The sequence below is a fragment of the Chrysochloris asiatica genome, unplaced genomic scaffold, assembly GCF_000296735.1.
Source record: "Chrysochloris asiatica unplaced genomic scaffold, ChrAsi1.0 scaffold00445, whole genome shotgun sequence".
NCBI lineage: Eukaryota > Metazoa > Chordata > Mammalia > Afrosoricida > Chrysochloridae > Chrysochloris > Chrysochloris asiatica.
Window position 1 is genome coordinate 846,846 of NW_006408963.1, and position 15,515 is coordinate 862,360.

At 59.2% G+C, this 15,515-nt stretch overlaps 1 protein-coding gene across 1 annotated transcript in view; it reads right to left on the reverse strand.

Moving 5' to 3' along the window:
* Positions 1 to 193: 193 nt before the first annotated feature.
* The window catches only part of HCFC1 (host cell factor C1 (VP16-accessory protein)), a 17,945-nt gene continuing 2,623 nt past the window's right edge, over positions 194 to 15,515 (reverse strand). Inside the window, exons 2-27 of the mRNA XM_006877195.1 lie at positions 12,579 to 12,727; positions 12,294 to 12,454; positions 11,660 to 11,868; positions 10,483 to 10,567; positions 10,060 to 10,166; positions 9,042 to 9,221; positions 8,622 to 8,960; positions 8,219 to 8,379; positions 7,827 to 8,024; positions 7,483 to 7,707; positions 7,293 to 7,397; positions 6,991 to 7,210; positions 6,649 to 6,791; positions 6,343 to 6,481; positions 5,893 to 6,113; positions 5,176 to 5,592; positions 3,969 to 5,094; positions 3,656 to 3,819; positions 2,454 to 2,898; positions 2,049 to 2,363; positions 1,817 to 1,935; positions 1,584 to 1,724; positions 1,268 to 1,450; positions 780 to 1,080; positions 344 to 407; positions 194 to 233 (exon numbers count right to left, since the gene is read on the reverse strand). Coding sequence (XP_006877257.1) covers positions 194 to 233; positions 344 to 407; positions 780 to 1,080; positions 1,268 to 1,450; positions 1,584 to 1,724; positions 1,817 to 1,935; positions 2,049 to 2,363; positions 2,454 to 2,898; positions 3,656 to 3,819; positions 3,969 to 5,094; positions 5,176 to 5,592; positions 5,893 to 6,113; positions 6,343 to 6,481; positions 6,649 to 6,791; positions 6,991 to 7,210; positions 7,293 to 7,397; positions 7,483 to 7,707; positions 7,827 to 8,024; positions 8,219 to 8,379; positions 8,622 to 8,960; positions 9,042 to 9,221; positions 10,060 to 10,166; positions 10,483 to 10,567; positions 11,660 to 11,868; positions 12,294 to 12,454; positions 12,579 to 12,727 — 5,957 coding nt within the window. The remainder of the gene's footprint in view (positions 234 to 343; positions 408 to 779; positions 1,081 to 1,267; positions 1,451 to 1,583; positions 1,725 to 1,816; positions 1,936 to 2,048; positions 2,364 to 2,453; positions 2,899 to 3,655; positions 3,820 to 3,968; positions 5,095 to 5,175; positions 5,593 to 5,892; positions 6,114 to 6,342; positions 6,482 to 6,648; positions 6,792 to 6,990; positions 7,211 to 7,292; positions 7,398 to 7,482; positions 7,708 to 7,826; positions 8,025 to 8,218; positions 8,380 to 8,621; positions 8,961 to 9,041; positions 9,222 to 10,059; positions 10,167 to 10,482; positions 10,568 to 11,659; positions 11,869 to 12,293; positions 12,455 to 12,578; positions 12,728 to 15,515) is intronic.

The following is a 15,515-nucleotide window of genomic DNA, read 5'->3' on the forward strand; positions in this document are numbered from 1 at the left end:
AGACAGCGTGAACGGATGACTGACAAGCACGCGATCAAACGAACGAAGGAAGGAAGGAAGGAACGGTGGCCAGTGAGGATGAAGTGCCAATGGGGTGGGACGAGGCAGGGCAGGGGCCCCTGGCAGGCGGTGTTCCTGAAGCAGAAGGGAAGGGGAGGAGTCTGGAGAAGAATCTAGGTGCTGGCCACATTCCTCACTGACCGTCTGCCTTCGATTTCTTTGGAGCGGATTTCCTTGGGGGCGGGGAGGAGAGGAAAGGCACCGTTATCACCACCCCACCTTCCACAGTCTCTACCCACCACCGCCAACCTCCGAAGGGTCCTGAAAGGGGCTTCCTGCTTACATTTCCGGAGAGGACATGGGCCGTTTGCTGGCCGGCTTGGTGCCAGAGCCGTCTTTACTGGTTTCTGTAAGGAGAGGTGGCACCATAAGGCAGGCAGAACGGAGGGCATGTACCGCTCACACAGACAGCAGTCCCGAACAAACCCAAAGACATGAAATTCCACTGTCATCTAGTGGATTGTGACTCAGCGAGCCGATAGGGCGTTGCCAATATTTATGGGAGCAGGCAGCCTGCGCTTTCTCTTGGGCTTGAACTGCTGACCATGCGGTTAGAAGTCTAGCAACTAAGGCATGGTGGTGGCAGTGGGGAGGTAAATGATCTGGACAGCCGAGGAGAAAGTTACCCTGGTCGCCAGTCCTGTACCTCCAAAGCCAGCCAGGCAGCTAGCCCCTCCTGGATGGGGTGGGAAAGGAGAGAGCCTCAGGCCAAGACTCACCTTGCAACCACCTGACTTGGGTGGCGGGGCCGTAGCCCTTTTCATTGCGGGCGGCAATTCGGAAGATGATGGCAGGTTTGGTGGTGTAATCGATGTGAGCGTTGGACAGGCTGGAGGATTGCACCAGGCAGGAGGGGCTGGGCCCACAGTACACCCGCATGAAAGCCAGTTGGGCCGGGGCTGCGCTCTTGGGCTCCCCACTGGCCTGTGTGCTCTGGATGGCCAGGTAGACCGAGTATTCGATGATCTTGCCAGAAGTCACGGAGGGTGGCTCCCAGGTGAGGTGAGCACCGTCTGGACTCTAAGACATACGAAGACGTCAGGAGATCAAGGCCAGCCTTCTGCAGCCTTTGTGGGCATAGCCCTCCCCCCGTAAAGGGGGGTCCAGGCCAAGTCCAGCAGCTCACTATGGAGGGAAGGAGGGGAGGGCGTGGGGAGCTGGCAGGGGACAGAGGCCACAGACCTTATCACACAGCAACCACGCTCACCTTGCTTATCTTAATGGCACAAGGGGCCCCTGGGAAGCCAGGCAGACATGTCTTGAAGGCGGAAATTTCACTGAAGGGACCCCGGCCACAGGCATTGACTCCAGCCACCCGGAACTTGTAGGCTGTTCCAGGCTGCAGCTCCTGCTTCTTCAGCTGGTTATAGTCTGGGGCAGAGCTCCAGTCCTCCTAGGAGAAGACAGCGGAAAGCACATTGGGGGACGAAACTGAAAATTCCCTCCTCCTTCCGGGTACCCACCCAGCTCCATTCAATTCCCCCCAAATGCTCTGGCCCAGCCCCCAACCCCAGGGTACTTACGTCAGAGGAGACAGCAGCGTCATCTGGTGGCAGGAAATAGTGTGTCACCATAACATTGGTGCCCTTAATAACCCCCACGTCAAACCACTGGTTCTCCTTCTTCACAGGGGCTTTGCTGGGCGGGGGTGGGGGATCAGGTTTCTGGAAGACCAGAGCCAAGAGACACAATCAGACACACAGCCCTCTAGGCAGGACATGGCCTCCCTCCCTGTGGCCCTCCACGCCTGACTCACCCCCCCCATGGTCTCTATGCCGTTGGCTACTTCCGTTAAGGTAGCTGCAGCTTGCAGCTTCGCGGGGCTGGCGACCACAACTGGCTGGGGGGCCACAAACGTGTTCGATGGTGCCAAACCTGGGAGAGAGAGAGAAAGTGTCAGGACAAAGCATGCAGCCCAGCCTCCCTTGGCCCCTTGCCTTCTGCTGGACATACAGTTCCCCTTCCCCACCCCCCGACCCCCAGCTCACTCTCAGTGGCGGTCGAGGGCAGCAGGGCCACAGTGCTGGGGACAGCAGCAGTCAGTTCATTGAGGCAGTTGCTCTCGATGGTGGGGTCGTTGAGGCTGTCAGCAGGGGCCAGGGCCTCGGTGGGCAAGTGGTGTTGGGCCTGGGCCTGAGCCTCCTGCAGCTGCTGCTGCTGCACCAGGGCAGCCAGTTCCTGCTGCGTTAGCACAATGGGGATGGTGGTGGGCTGGCCCTCCTGGCCCTCGGCTGACAGGTGGCCTAGCTCTGCCTGGGCCACAGTGGTCGCCGCCTCAGATGTGTCCATTGGCTCCCCAGTGCCTGCTCCAGGAAGGAGGAGAGGACTACTCAGTAGCACAGCATTCCAAGGAGGCCCACCCAGCTCCCACTGGACTCTCCCAAGGCACCTACCCATGACGGCCTGCTGGGCGGCCTGGAGCACCGCCTGGATGGCCAGGGCCTGGGCTTCCTCTGTGGCCGCAGCCTGGGCAGCAGCTTCCGCTGCAGCAGTCACGGCCAGCTCCTCAGGAGTGAGCCCTGTCACCATAAGGGTGGTGGTGCCTGCCTGGGCCTCGGCCATCAGCTCTTGGGGCAAGGCCAACTGGTCTACCTCTGATTGTGTAGGTGGGGGTGGTTGGACTACCACGGTGGCCACCACTGCGGAGCTGGCAGGCTCCTGGCCCGAAGACGGGTCCCCTGTACTGCTCAAGTCCACGGCTGCCTGGAGCTCAGGGTCCTGGGTGGCCGTCAGGGCGTCAGCGGGCTCCCCCAGCAGCGCTGTGGAAGCTGGCTGCAGGAGCTGACGCGGGGGGAGCTGCTGGCGAGGCCCGGGTGAGACCTGGAGATCCTCTGGGGGCTACAGGAAGGTAACAGCAGATAAGAAAGGGTATGTCCAAAGTTTCCGTGTTGGCTATAGTCACTGCTATCATGGCTGGAATGGGGGACTTTCAGTCACGGATGGTGGTGGTGATGTGCTGTCGAGTCGGTTCCGACTCACAGCGACCCTGGTACAAGGTTTCCGAGGCCGTCAATCTTTACGGAAGCAGAAAGCCTCATCTTTCTCCCGTGCAACAGCTAATGGTTTAGAACTGCTGACCTTGCCGCCGTTCGCAGCCCAATTCATAACCACTACGCTCGCTCACTGATGAGATCCTCGAAAAGGCAAGAAGGAGGCGGCCAGAACACGGCAGGTGGGCCAAGGAGCGGGCTTGCTTAGGATCTTCGGGGCCTGACTCATCACTGGTTACTTGGCAAGGACGCTAACGTGTGTACGTTATGTGTTGGAGGATAGAGGGTGGAGGGTGGCAAGTGAGGGAACAGTGCTTCGTAGACAAAGGGTGTCCGAGGACCACCTTTACAGGGCTACAGTGACTCGACCAGCCACGGAGAGCAGCTAGGAAATGGAAGCAAAGTGCTGCAGACACACAGAGGACTCGCCTTCCGGACCCCCCGCAAGCAAGCCTGCCCTTTTATGGTCTGGAAACAGCACCAGAATGCACTGTGTGCAGCACAAGAGCGACACCTGGTGCCAGCTCCGGAATTGCAGCTACAGAGCCATCTCCATGCCCCCCGCCGCCCTCTGGAGAACAGAGCCAGCCTTCTGGGGCTCTCACCGGCACAGAGGGGCCTGGAACCGGTGTGGACTGTGTTACTGTGGTAACTGCTCGCGTCAGGGTGGAGGACACGGTTGTCGTGACAGCGCTGGAGCTGGCGACGTTCCCGCTGTCGCTCTGGGTGCTCTCTGCCTCACCCTGATCGCTGGCAGCTGGGGGGGGGTCTGTGGGGGGCAACAAAGCAGAGTCACGAGGGCCTAGTGGAGCCTGCCAGTTGAAGCCTGCCACCCCCTTATAAGAGTGGCCTCCAGTGCCCCCAGCTGCAGCAGTCCGGCACGCTGCTTGCGACAGTCATCTAGGTGCCCATACTCACCTTGGTTCGAGCTCATGTTGGAGGTGACGGTGGTAGCTGTGTGGGTGGTACCCGTCTCATGGGTCTCACAGGGCGGGTTGGAGCAGACCCGCTGGGTTGGGAAGGGAGTCAGCAGTGCGGGGTTGGCCTGGGAAGCTGCCGGGCTTGGGGCCGCCGGATCCAAGATGGTCTCCAGGTCTCGGCGAGCAGCGCTGTCATCGGGAAGCAGGGCACCGACGCTGACGGTCATGGTGGTGCCGGTGGAGGTGGTCTGGTGTGTCTCACAGGGGCAGCTGGCAGGGGCCTGCTGCTGCCCACCCTCAGGCTGCCCCGAGCCACTGTTGGAGGTGGCGGTGGTGGCTGTGTGGGTGGTACCTGTCTCATGGGTCTCGCAGGGTGGGTTGGCGCAGGCTCGCTGAAGGCCACCTGCATTGGAGGTGGTGGCCGTGTTGGTAGTCCCCGTCTCATGGGTCTCACAGGGTGGGTTGGAGCAGACCTGGGTCCCTGGGGCCAAAGGGCCCAGCAGTGCCTCCAGGGCAGCCATAGTCATCTGGCGCTTCTCACACGCAGGCTTGGGGGCGCTCTGGGTCTCCCCGGGGCCCATGGCGGAGCGGGCCATGGTGGGGGTGTTGGTGGTGTGGGTGTGCTGTATCTCTGGCTGTCGCCCCAACGGCACGAGCTGACCCAAACCAGCTACCGGGCTGTCCTTGTTGCTGGTGCCACCAAGCCCAACTCTGCAGCTTGGAGGGGCCAGCTGGGCAAAGCCGGCACTCCCAGCCTCAAGCAGCAGGCCGGACACCCTGATGGGGGCTGCGCACAGTGGCCCGGTGGCTCTCACAGTCATGGTGGTACGGGTGGAGCTGGTCTGGCGGGTATGGCATGGGGGGGGCTTGCCTGAGCTAAGGGATCCCTCAGCCAGTGCAGCGCCGACAGCAACCCGGCCCACAGCAGAGGTGCCGGCGGCACAGGTGGGGTGCACCTCTCGCTGCTGGTTCCCAGCTGCAGGCTGTCCCGAGCCAATACTGGCCATGGCAGTGGTAGCGGTGCTGGTGATGCCCGTCTCGTGGGTCTCGCAGGGCGGGTTCGAGCACTCAGGCTGCCCAGACATGGTGGAGGTGGCGGTGGTAGCGGTGCTGGTGGTCCCCGTCTCGTGGATCTCGCAGGGCGGGTTCGAGCAGCCGGTGGGAGCTGGCCCTCGTGGGGGGGCCGACAGGTTGGCACTGACTACTGTGGCAGTATTGGTGGTCCCCGTCTCGTGGGTCTCACAGGGCGGGTTAGAGCAGACTCGGACTACACTGCCATTCTGTTGCCCGACGGCAGAGCTCACAAGTGGGGCACCTGCCTCCTGCCTGTCACAGACGAACTGAACCTGGGGGGCCTGGGTATGTCCCAGATTGGCCACAACTGTGGTGGTGGCCGTGTTGGTGGTACCCGTCTCATGGGTCTCACAGGGCGGGTTGGAGCAGACCAGTGTCACGGTGCCAGGCTGCACATCGCCCTGGCCTGAGTCAGCAATTGTCACAGTAGCTGTGGGCTGCTCTGTCGTTGGCGAGGCCAGAATGGACACAGGCAGATCGTGCACTGGCTGGGCCTCGACCCCGCTAGGTGCTGTGATCAGAGTCACCTGGGTAGGCTGGGAGACAGGCTGGGGGAAAGAGAACAGGATGATCAGTGATGCCACCGTCCACGGCCTGTCCTTCCCAGGCCCAGCCCTAGATTACTGCAGGTGACTCTTAAGGAGAAAGGAGCTCAGGCAGGTCCAGGAAGCAGGCCTGCAAAGACCTTTCTACACCTTGTGGCAGCAGAAGGCAGCTGAGCTGGGGTGCCCTAGGGGACCCCCGAATTCTCAGTACTGACACACACACTGTCCTGCATTCAGTGTCGCCAGCGTGCTCGGCCCTCCACCCCCCTGGGGCTGGCCTGAGCCTTCCAGCCACACTCCTACCTGCATGGTGATGGTGGGGGTGGTGAGGCCACCAGCAGCGGTCAGCGTGGTCTGAGCAGCGGAGACAGTGATAGCTGTGGGATTGATAACCTGGCTGGACAGGGTGGCGATGGTCCCCAAGGTGGTGATGGGTGTGGCCAGTGAGGCACTGGTGCTGTGCCCACCAGCCCCAGCCAGGCTGGTCGAGACTGTGCCCGTCACAGTGCCAAGGGTGGTAACACCTAGAGGGAAGAGAGAAGGCGGGGCGGGATGACAGCCCAGTGCAACTCCAGCCCCATGACTGGGGCCCCCTTTCCAGAAGCTTCTTGCTCAATGGTGCGAAGACTGGGGACTGGGCACAACAGGATGGGCGGGCTCAGGGGATCCAGCCTCATTAGAGAGGCAGGGACAAGTGACACACAAAGATCGGAACTCGGTCACTGCTGAGGACCGTACCAGTGGGCGACGTACCTGTGGTGCCCTTCACAACCAATGTGGTGACCGCTGGCTTGACGGCAGAGACGGTAACTGGGGTGACCAAGCGGACGCCACCCATGGGTACAGTACGGAGGATGGTGCCTGGTTGTCCGGGGGCCCCCTTCAGCACCACCTGGACACCGGAAGACCCACCAACGTCACCCGCAGGCTGACTAGGCCCAGGGCTGTCCCTCCCCGGCCCCTCTGGAGGCCACCCGTGGCAGCTGAGGCCTTGAGAGGGCTGTAAGCTGTTGGAGGGACTGAAACTACGCTAGAGTGAAGAGAGCAAACGTGTCTCACCTGGGTCACTCCTTGCTGACCATGGCCAGTGGCGATCTTAGGGACAGCTGTGATGATCTTAGCAGGGGCTCCAGTCCCCGAAGTCATCACTTTGGTGGTGATGATGGTGATGGGGGACTTGATTCCAGGAGTACTGGTCACACCTGGGTAGAAGGGGCCAGCTGGTCTTCAGCAGATCCTCTATCTAGCAGGGTCCGGCCCCTCCCGAGGGCGTGTCAGCTTCCTGTGTCCCCCAACTGCCCTCCTGCCCTTTCCCCTGCTGCTCTTCCAGCCACAACCGGAAGAGGCCCCGAAGCCCCCGATAAGGAGGCGAAGCCGGGAGGAAGGCCTCTCAGAGCCTACCTGTGGCACCGGCCTGGGTAATGATGGCTGACATGGGGATGGTCTTAATGATGGTGGTGGTGCCGGGCTTGGTGGTGCTGGGAGACACACTACTGATGCCCAGGATGGTCGGCTTGCTGCCCGCCCCACTAGCTTGGGTGGTCGTAATGATGGTGGTGGGCTTGCCATCTGCAGAGGTCACCAGCTTCAGGATGGTCCCAGCTGGCAGAGGGCCTTTGGTCTACAGTGGGAGTGTGGGGGTTGAGTCAGCAGCCTGAGGCGCTGGCAGAGTGGGTTCTCCCCAAGCCCGGCAGCCACGTCACCTGAATGATTTGTGTCACCGGGCCCGTAGAGGCCTGGCCTGTGACCGCAGAGGTCTGAACGGGTTTTGTCTGGACCACTGACATCACTTTGCCAAGGTTGGAAATCTGAAAAGCAGAGGGGAACATGAAGCAAGGGCTGGCCTGTGGGGGCAGCCACCTGTAAACCAGGGCACCTAGGGCTGTCACTCACGAGAGCACTGCCTCCTGGGACCGAGATGGGGCTCTTCACTAGGGTGATGGTCTTGGTCACGCCGCCCACCACTGTGGTCACCACCTGTGCTTGCTGGGCCACAGTCACAGTTCCTGATTTGTGCACAGTGATGATGGGGCGGGTGGCCGTGTTGGCAGCTGAGGACACAGACGTGCCCACCTGTGCGGCGGCAGTCTTCAGCATGCGGGTGGCAGGGTTGCTCACCTAGAGCAGAGGAGATTGATTGGTGGGCGAGGTAGGGAAGCTGCTGACGGGAACAAAAGGCCTTACCAGCAGCCACTGGTGCAGAGCCCAACACACCGTCAGCCCCTCCGGAGGCTTACCATGACAGGCGAGGAGGCCACTTTCACGGTGGCCGGCAAAGTGGTAGTCCCAGGAGTCACAGCCACAGTCTTGACAATGGTGGTGCCAGCAGGGACACTGAGCACCGTGGGCGCTGAGGACGGGGGGATCTTTTGGGTGGCAGCAGCCGCCGCCGCCAAAGCTGCCATTCCACTCATTTGCGGGTTGCTGCCGATTACCTGCGAGTCCAAACCGGGGACCATGAGTCCGCTGGTACAGACAGAGCCCCATCTATCTGCCTTCCCTGTCAGCTCCTACCATGGGGCAGACACCAGACTCCCGACACCCGGAGTTTGTCTGCAACTCCGGATGATTTCAAAAATGGGAGTCAGACCTCACAGAGCCCACCCAGGCCCTGCCCACTGGCGCTCACCGTCCCCTGGGCGCTCTGTGTGGGCACGACCATTCGCACACCCGCGGGCAGGGAGGTCACAGTGACTGGGGTTTTCCCGGCCTGACTGGCAGGTCTCATAGTGACCAGTGGGGTTCCTGTGGTGGCCTGAGGCCCAGTTACTTTGAGAACAGCAGGGACACCTGGTAAGAGAAGAGGGTGGGCGTCAGCGCAGCCCCAGGGGATGCCAAGGAGCAGTCAGCCCCCTGCAGTGCATCGCTAAACAATCCCTCTTTGACCAGCCCCACAGCTAAGTGCAGCTGGGGCCTGTGGACCTTGTATCTGGTCTGCTGTGCTTTCTAGATGATTCTTCATGACTCCTGTAGGGAACAGCTTTGCCGTGAGCAGGGCTGGGCCCGCCCCATGTCCCCAGGCACCAGCTCACCTTGAGTCCTCGCTGCAGTGGGCACAGTCGGCACGACCTGGATGGTGGTGGTGGTCGGGGGTGCGGCAGTAGCCTGAGGCAGCAGCGTGATGCCCACCTGTGTCAGTGGCTGTACGGCAGGGGCCGCAGCGGCGGGGGCAGGACTCTTGGGAGGGTTGGCAGGCACAGACGGGACGGGATTTGGGGTGGGGGAGGTAGCAGTGGCAGCAGTGGCAGGAATGTCGTATTTCTGGAGCTGAAGAAGATAACTGTCGGCCGTGGCCACGGCCCCCCAGCTCACCTCCAAGGAGGTGGTGTTGGCACGCACCAGCTGGACCCGGGACGGGGGTGGCGGTTTTTCTGTAAAAGAACGCAGCAGGTGAGATGAGGCACAGGAGGCTGGGTGGGGCCCGTCAGGGGCCTTTCACAGCATGTACCCACCTGTTTCCAAGTACCAGAGATCCTTGCAGCAGACCTGGTTGTTCCAGGCTTTCCGATAGCCATCCCGCCCACTCCAGATGTACAAGCGTGTGTTGATGGCTACAGCACAGTGCCCGGCTCGAGCCCGGGGAATGTTGTCCTCCAGTGTGTCCATTAGGATGCTCTCCCAGGCCATGGTGTCTGGGGGAGGGGGAGAACAGGTCACCAGAGAAGAACCTTAGGGTTTCTCAAGGGTCGCCATTTGCAATCAGGATTTTAAAAGCAGAAATTAAGAGATACTAGAAATGATGCCACTGCGAAGAAAAATTGGAACCACTAGTGACAAACTGGGCAAGACACTTCAAATGCAGCAAGGCCAAAGGGTGAACTGCTTCCATGTCAGTGAGCGAGGAAAGCATCCAAAGAACAAGAAATAGAGATGGGATGTAAAGGACGGAATGTGCGAAATGCCCAGCTAAGGCTCCCCTGTCAGGATCTGCAAAGAGCTGAGAGCCAGCGGCCTGGCCTGGTGAGGTGGAGGCCACTGTGGGAACTGCCTCTGACTGCTGGGTTTGTAACCTGCAGGTGTCCTGGTCCAGGTGTGCTGATGGTGCCAGGACACTGGCTGGAGCACCACTGCTCTGCAGCCGCTACAGCAAAGACAAAGGAGGAAGCCGTTCACTGGGGGCAACTGCACACTGCGCGCCACCACTGGTTTGATTCATGAAAACAAATAAGGAATGTACAGCTGATGCTTGTGTTTGTCCAAACTGTCCTGGGGGGGAGGGAGGGAGGGAGGAGCCAAAACAGCACAGCAAGCAGCTGCCTAGGAGGATTCCCGGATGGGAGGAGCCTCTGCACTGGGCTCTTTTGTTCCCTTGGATGTTGCCCACATGGATGAAGATCCTAGTCCGCAAAACACAAGGGCAGGCTGCACTCAGGAGGAGAGTGACCGGCCCACCCAGCTGAGGCCTTACACATGAGCTGAAACAGTGTCTTAGCACGGAGGACCCCCTAGCCCAGCCCAAGGAGACCATACCCAGGTTGAGACACGCCAGCGTGTTGGTACACTTCCACTCTTTCTCATGGGTGGCCACTTTGACATCATCCATGACGAGAGGCACCCAGCCTCCAAACACGTACATTCTGAGGGGAGGGAGGACGAGAAGAGAAGACGACAGCTCTAGAGAAGGGGACCAGCTGTCCGGAAGGCCCTGCACACGCTCCAGTCTCTGGCTCACCCCAGGAAAGTCCCTCAAAAACCTGTGGCCACTTGACCCTGCGGCAGCGGCGCTGAGCTCCCCGGCAGCCCCCCTTCCCAGGACGCCAGTGTCGGACCCACTCAAGTGTCTGGGTCTGGCTTTGGCGCCCTCCCCCAGCCCAGGCCTGCCTGCTCTAGAGTGAGGCTGTGGCTGCTCTATCCCAGGCCCTCCCGACGAGGAGCCCTGTACAGAGCACTTACTTGTTGCCTATGGTTGTGGCTGAGTGCAGGCTCCGAGGCAGCGGTGCCACTCCACTGAGGCTAGGCTTGTTCCACGTCAGCGTCTCTGTAGACCGATTGGGGGAGAGGGGAGTCACCAGCACTGGAGCAGACAACCGAGGTGCTGGCCCCGGGAGGGCTCGCCGGGCCCCCTGACAGCAATTTCCGTCTTTGTTGTTACAACCACCAGGTGACCGCATCTCCCATACTACTGCCGTGACTTTCTTGGCAGAGTCATTTCCTCAAATCTTTGAGGAGCCCCACTGAGAGCCAGGTGCTGTCCTAGCTGCTGGACTCCCCTTCACCCCCAGACTTCCTCCTTGGGCCCTGCCAGCTAGCCTGACCAAGCGAGGGCTCAAGAGCCACTATTGCTCCTAACCCTAGACAACGGCAGCAGTCACCTCTCCCCTTACTGTCTTGCTAAGGAGCCCTGGAAGCTTGTCAGTAGCGAAAGATGAGGCTGTGTGCTCCAGTACAAAATCTAGTCTCAGAAGTGCTACATAGTCAACAGGAAGAGTTAGCCAGGCTCCAAGCTCAGGACAAACACAACAGGATGACAGGAAGGCGCCGCTCCACCTCTCAGCGAGCCCAGCTCACCAGAAGATGATGTCTACGCAAGGTAGTGCCAGCAGACGAGCTTGGCCTTGTGGATTAAATTGTGGACCAAAAAAACTTGTGCTGCAAAGCCGAACCCCAATGCCTGTGGAGCCCCAATGCCTGTGGAACCCCAATGCCTGTGGAGCCCCAATGCCTGTGGAACCCCAATGCCTGTGGAGCCCCAATGCCTGTGGAGCCCCAATGCCTGTGGAACCCCAATGCCTGTGGAACCCCAAAGCCTGTGGCTATAACCCTACTTAGGGATGGGCTGTCTTTGTTAGGGGAAGGAGCCCAGGTTCATATTAGATGTGTGTAGCAGAGAGAAATGGGGAAGAGAGATGCCAAGGCCTGGACATTTCCAAGCAACCAGGAGGCAGAAGCTACAGAGACAAAGCTCCCCACCCACCAGACAGAGAGAACCGTCCCATAGAGCTGGCGTCCTGAACTTGGACTTCTAGCCTCTGAAACTGAGAAAGAATCCGTTTCTCTGCTAAGGCCATCCACTTGTGGCATTCCTTTATAGCAGCTAAAGACACAGGGCCACAAGCATCCAGCTGCTTACCAATATCGAGGGTCCAGAGGTCCCCCAGCCTGCAACCACTCATTCCTCCATAGATCACCAGCTTGGATTTCTTGTTGTCTTTCTCAGTGTAGACCACAGCAGTATGTGACTCCCGGGGTGGGGGCAGGACCCCATAAGTGATGGGGATGTCCCAGGCAACCACTCCAGAGCCGGGTCGCAATTCCAGGATGTATAAGTCATTCAGGTACCTGACAAAAAGAGACCGGTCACAGCAGGACTGCCTCCCCACGGCACACGGGCCACAGAAGCCCTCAGAGAGTGCACCCCAGAGGAACAGTTGGTGGGGGCATGGCAGCTGCCGGGCCCACCTAGCACGAGGGAACGTCAGCTTGTTGACCAAATGCCTTGGAAAATCCCAATCATTCAACTCAGAGGCAGTCAAGACACAGACGGAAAGCAACTTGCAAAAAGGGCTCCGAAGCAGCTCTGGTAGTGTAGTGGGTTACAAGCTGAGCTGCTAACCGCAGGTCAGCAGTTCAAATCTACCAGCTGCTACACAAAAGAAAAGATGAAGCTTTCCGCTCCTATGAAGAACGTGGGGACAAGCCCTAGGGTCCGTACCCTAGCCAAGTGCAAGCCTGTGTGTGTTCTAAAGGAAAGGGAAAAGTCTTACCTTGGAATGTTGTTCTTAGGGTCCTCGCTGTCATTGGCCAGACCCCCAAACAGGTAGCATTTGTTGCCCACGAGGGAGAAGCTGTGGCCGAGCCGAGGACACGGAGGTGGCCCATTTTTAGGTGTCTTAGCTTTGAGTCTCTTCCACTCCCACCGACTGGCCTGCCAAATGAAGGTTGATTACCTTGTTACATGGGAAGAGAAGGCTTCAGCACTGACCCCCACGCCCCCGCCATTTACGAAGCACTCTTCCCATGCTCTGCTCTGACCCCTGTGGGGGCCTTACCTGGAGCTCATAGAGGTCGTTGCTGTACTTGCCGTACTCCACCATCCCACCAAACACCAGTAAGCGTGTCCCGTCACACACAAAGCCATAGGCTGCACACCCGGGGGGAATGTCCCCTCTCACTGCCGGGATGAACCACTGGTTGGTTGCTAGGAGAAAAGAGGAAGCAGAAGTCGGAACACAGATGCTCCTAAAAGCCAGAGCCTCTGAGATCACCCCTAGAAAACCCACTCTTCTCCTCCCTACCCCACACCCCATGTTCCCTGGACTTCAAAGGGGGTGTCAGGCAAGAGAGGAGCTAAGATAGGATCTCTCTTCTAAGAGTGTGGTACCCCCTATATACAGCCTGCAAGTTTCCGGCTCCTTGGTGAGATCACCTGACCGGGCAGGAAGGCAATGCTGAAGATATCTCCTATCTGCTTCAGGAAGGTCTGTCCTTCCCCGGTTCCTCCACAGACCCACGGTACCCTGGCTCTGGCCCCAGTGCCTAGTAAGGGAGCCTAGAGCGCTTGTACCCAGCTCTCCCCGGGCGTCAGTACAGCCAGACGACACAACAAGCGTGCCTTCCCCTCCACCAGGGGGTGCTATATGGGTGGGAGGCGAGACCCCCATCTCTACTCTAAACTCCTCAGGCCCACAGCCTGGTAGTAATGCTACCGCCCCTCCCACAGCTACCCTTCGAGCAGCGTTCTCAACAGAAATGGCTGTGGCAGCAACCTTCCTGCCCTGCCCGTCAGTCTCAGTCACAGACGCTTCTCAAACCCACCCCTTTCAGCTGTAGCTGCGGGTAGGACAGGGAGACCACATGGAGGGGGCCAGGAGACCAGCCCACTACACCTGATTTCCAGGGCCGGTCCTTAGAGGGCATTCCCCAGTCTCTTCACAAATACAAAATGGGTTACTGTTGCTGGTGTTTTAAGTGCCATCGACTTGGTTCTGACTCACAGTGAGCTGCTTATAGAGTTTCTGAAGAATGACTGGTGGGTTTGAACCACCGACTTATCGGTCTGCAGTTGTTAAGTGCCATCGAGTCGACGTTGACTCATAGCGACCCTGTCTAGAGTTTCCAAGGAGTAGCTGGTGATTCAAACTGACTTTGCAGTCCAGCGCTTAACCCCGCAGCGCCACATCCAGGACTCCAAGATGCGTTGCTGGAGGCAAATGCGAGACCATGGCCCACAGGCAGTTTGGGTGCAATTTGAGCCAGAGGATTGTGTCCGGGGACGCAGGGTAAGTGGCAGCATATGCCTCTCTCAGGAGGGGCAAAGACTTGTGAGACAGCTCACCAGCTAGGACTGCACTCAAGGGTGGTCCAGGAGCGGTCAGGAGGCATGTGGTCACTAATATGTCCCCCACTACATCCTATATTGTCACTCCCCTGGCCTCAGCATGCGACTCGGCTTAAAGACTTACTAAGATTGCGGGCAAGAGCAGACTTCATAGGTCACAGTCTCTCCCAAGCTCTAAGGAGGCCCATGACAGGGACTCTTCGAAGCACCAGGAGACCCACCATCAAACGTCTTCCTAAAGTGGCAGTGAAGTGCGGACACACTGCCTGTGCACCCCCCCCCCCAGGAGTCAGGCTCTCTGCCTCAGCCCTGTTGTCACTCATAACAAACGCGGAGAGGCAACATCTTTCCACGACAAGGAGGAGTTCTTCCCAAGTTCTGGGCTAAAAGGCCAAAGGCACTGGACACACAGCCAGAGTTCAGGAGAGACCCTCACAGACATGAGAGCCTACCACTGGCAGAAGTCAAAAATGACCCCTTGGGAACATGCTGCCCTCACCCTTGGCTCCTGGTAACCACCAGGTAGGTTAGAGGCACCACCTAGGCTGGGACACCACCACTCGATTACTGGAAGGGACCCACAAGGGGATGATCTAGTTCTAGAACAATCCTATCAGGCAGTAAGGCATTTTCTGGTACAAAGACATGGCCTGCCTCTCCACTTCCCTAGCGAATCCCAGGCCTGCCCCCGAAATAGCGCAAGCCAGTACCCCCTTCCCGGCGCCAGTTCTGAACCATAGCAGCTGTTCTCACTCAGTCCCTGGCTCTGGTATCAGATGACCCAATCCCTGGGCTCCTCCTGGCTTTCTGGGCAGGTCCTCAGGCTGGAGGTGAACTTGGGCAAAGGAAGCCGCCAGGGTACTGGGTCTTGTGGGGAGGAGCAGCTTCCCCTGCCACTCTGTACTTGATGAATTCACTTTGTACTTGCTACTACCCGTCAACCTCTAAGCGCTGGAGACCCAGAAGGTGGGCAGCAGTCAGCAGAGCCTTCCTCATTTGCATTCTCACATTCAGCAATTGCTGGGGGCTGACCCAGACTAGGTACGCCCACACCTCACAGGGGTGAGTGCGTGGGCGAGTGCTCTGAACACTCCCCAACAAGTCACCCTGGGCAGTATAGTAGAGTCCCTCCCTCCTCAAGTGGCCCTTCCTTCTGGGGGCCTCAAGTCTGGGATCTGAGGGGCATGTTTGGATGATGCAAGTTTGATTTCTGCTCACTTACACGACTCTGAGGCAGATCAAGTCAGCATTGAGTGGCTGCCCGCGGTTTGCCCTCCTGGGGCCACCACCATGGCTGCTAGACTATCCCACGAGCACGGTTTTGGCTCCTGGGTCCGCCACAACCACCCCCGCCTGATCTTTGGTGACTCTTAGTGGTGTTGGGGGAGGGGGTAGTGGAAAGGACTTCACCAGAGAGAGCATGTTTGTTGTGGTTAAGTACTGTGGCATCGGTTCCGACTCATAGTGACCCTGCACAGGGTTTCCCAGGCTGCAAATCTTTACAGGAGCAGCAAGCCTCATCTTTCTCCGGCAGAACAGCTGGTAGTTTCCAACTGCCGACCTTGAGGTTCACGGCCCAATTCATAACCACTACACGACCAGAGCTCCTTAGAGAGGACATGAGGCCAGAAATGGGGCCTGGGGGGAC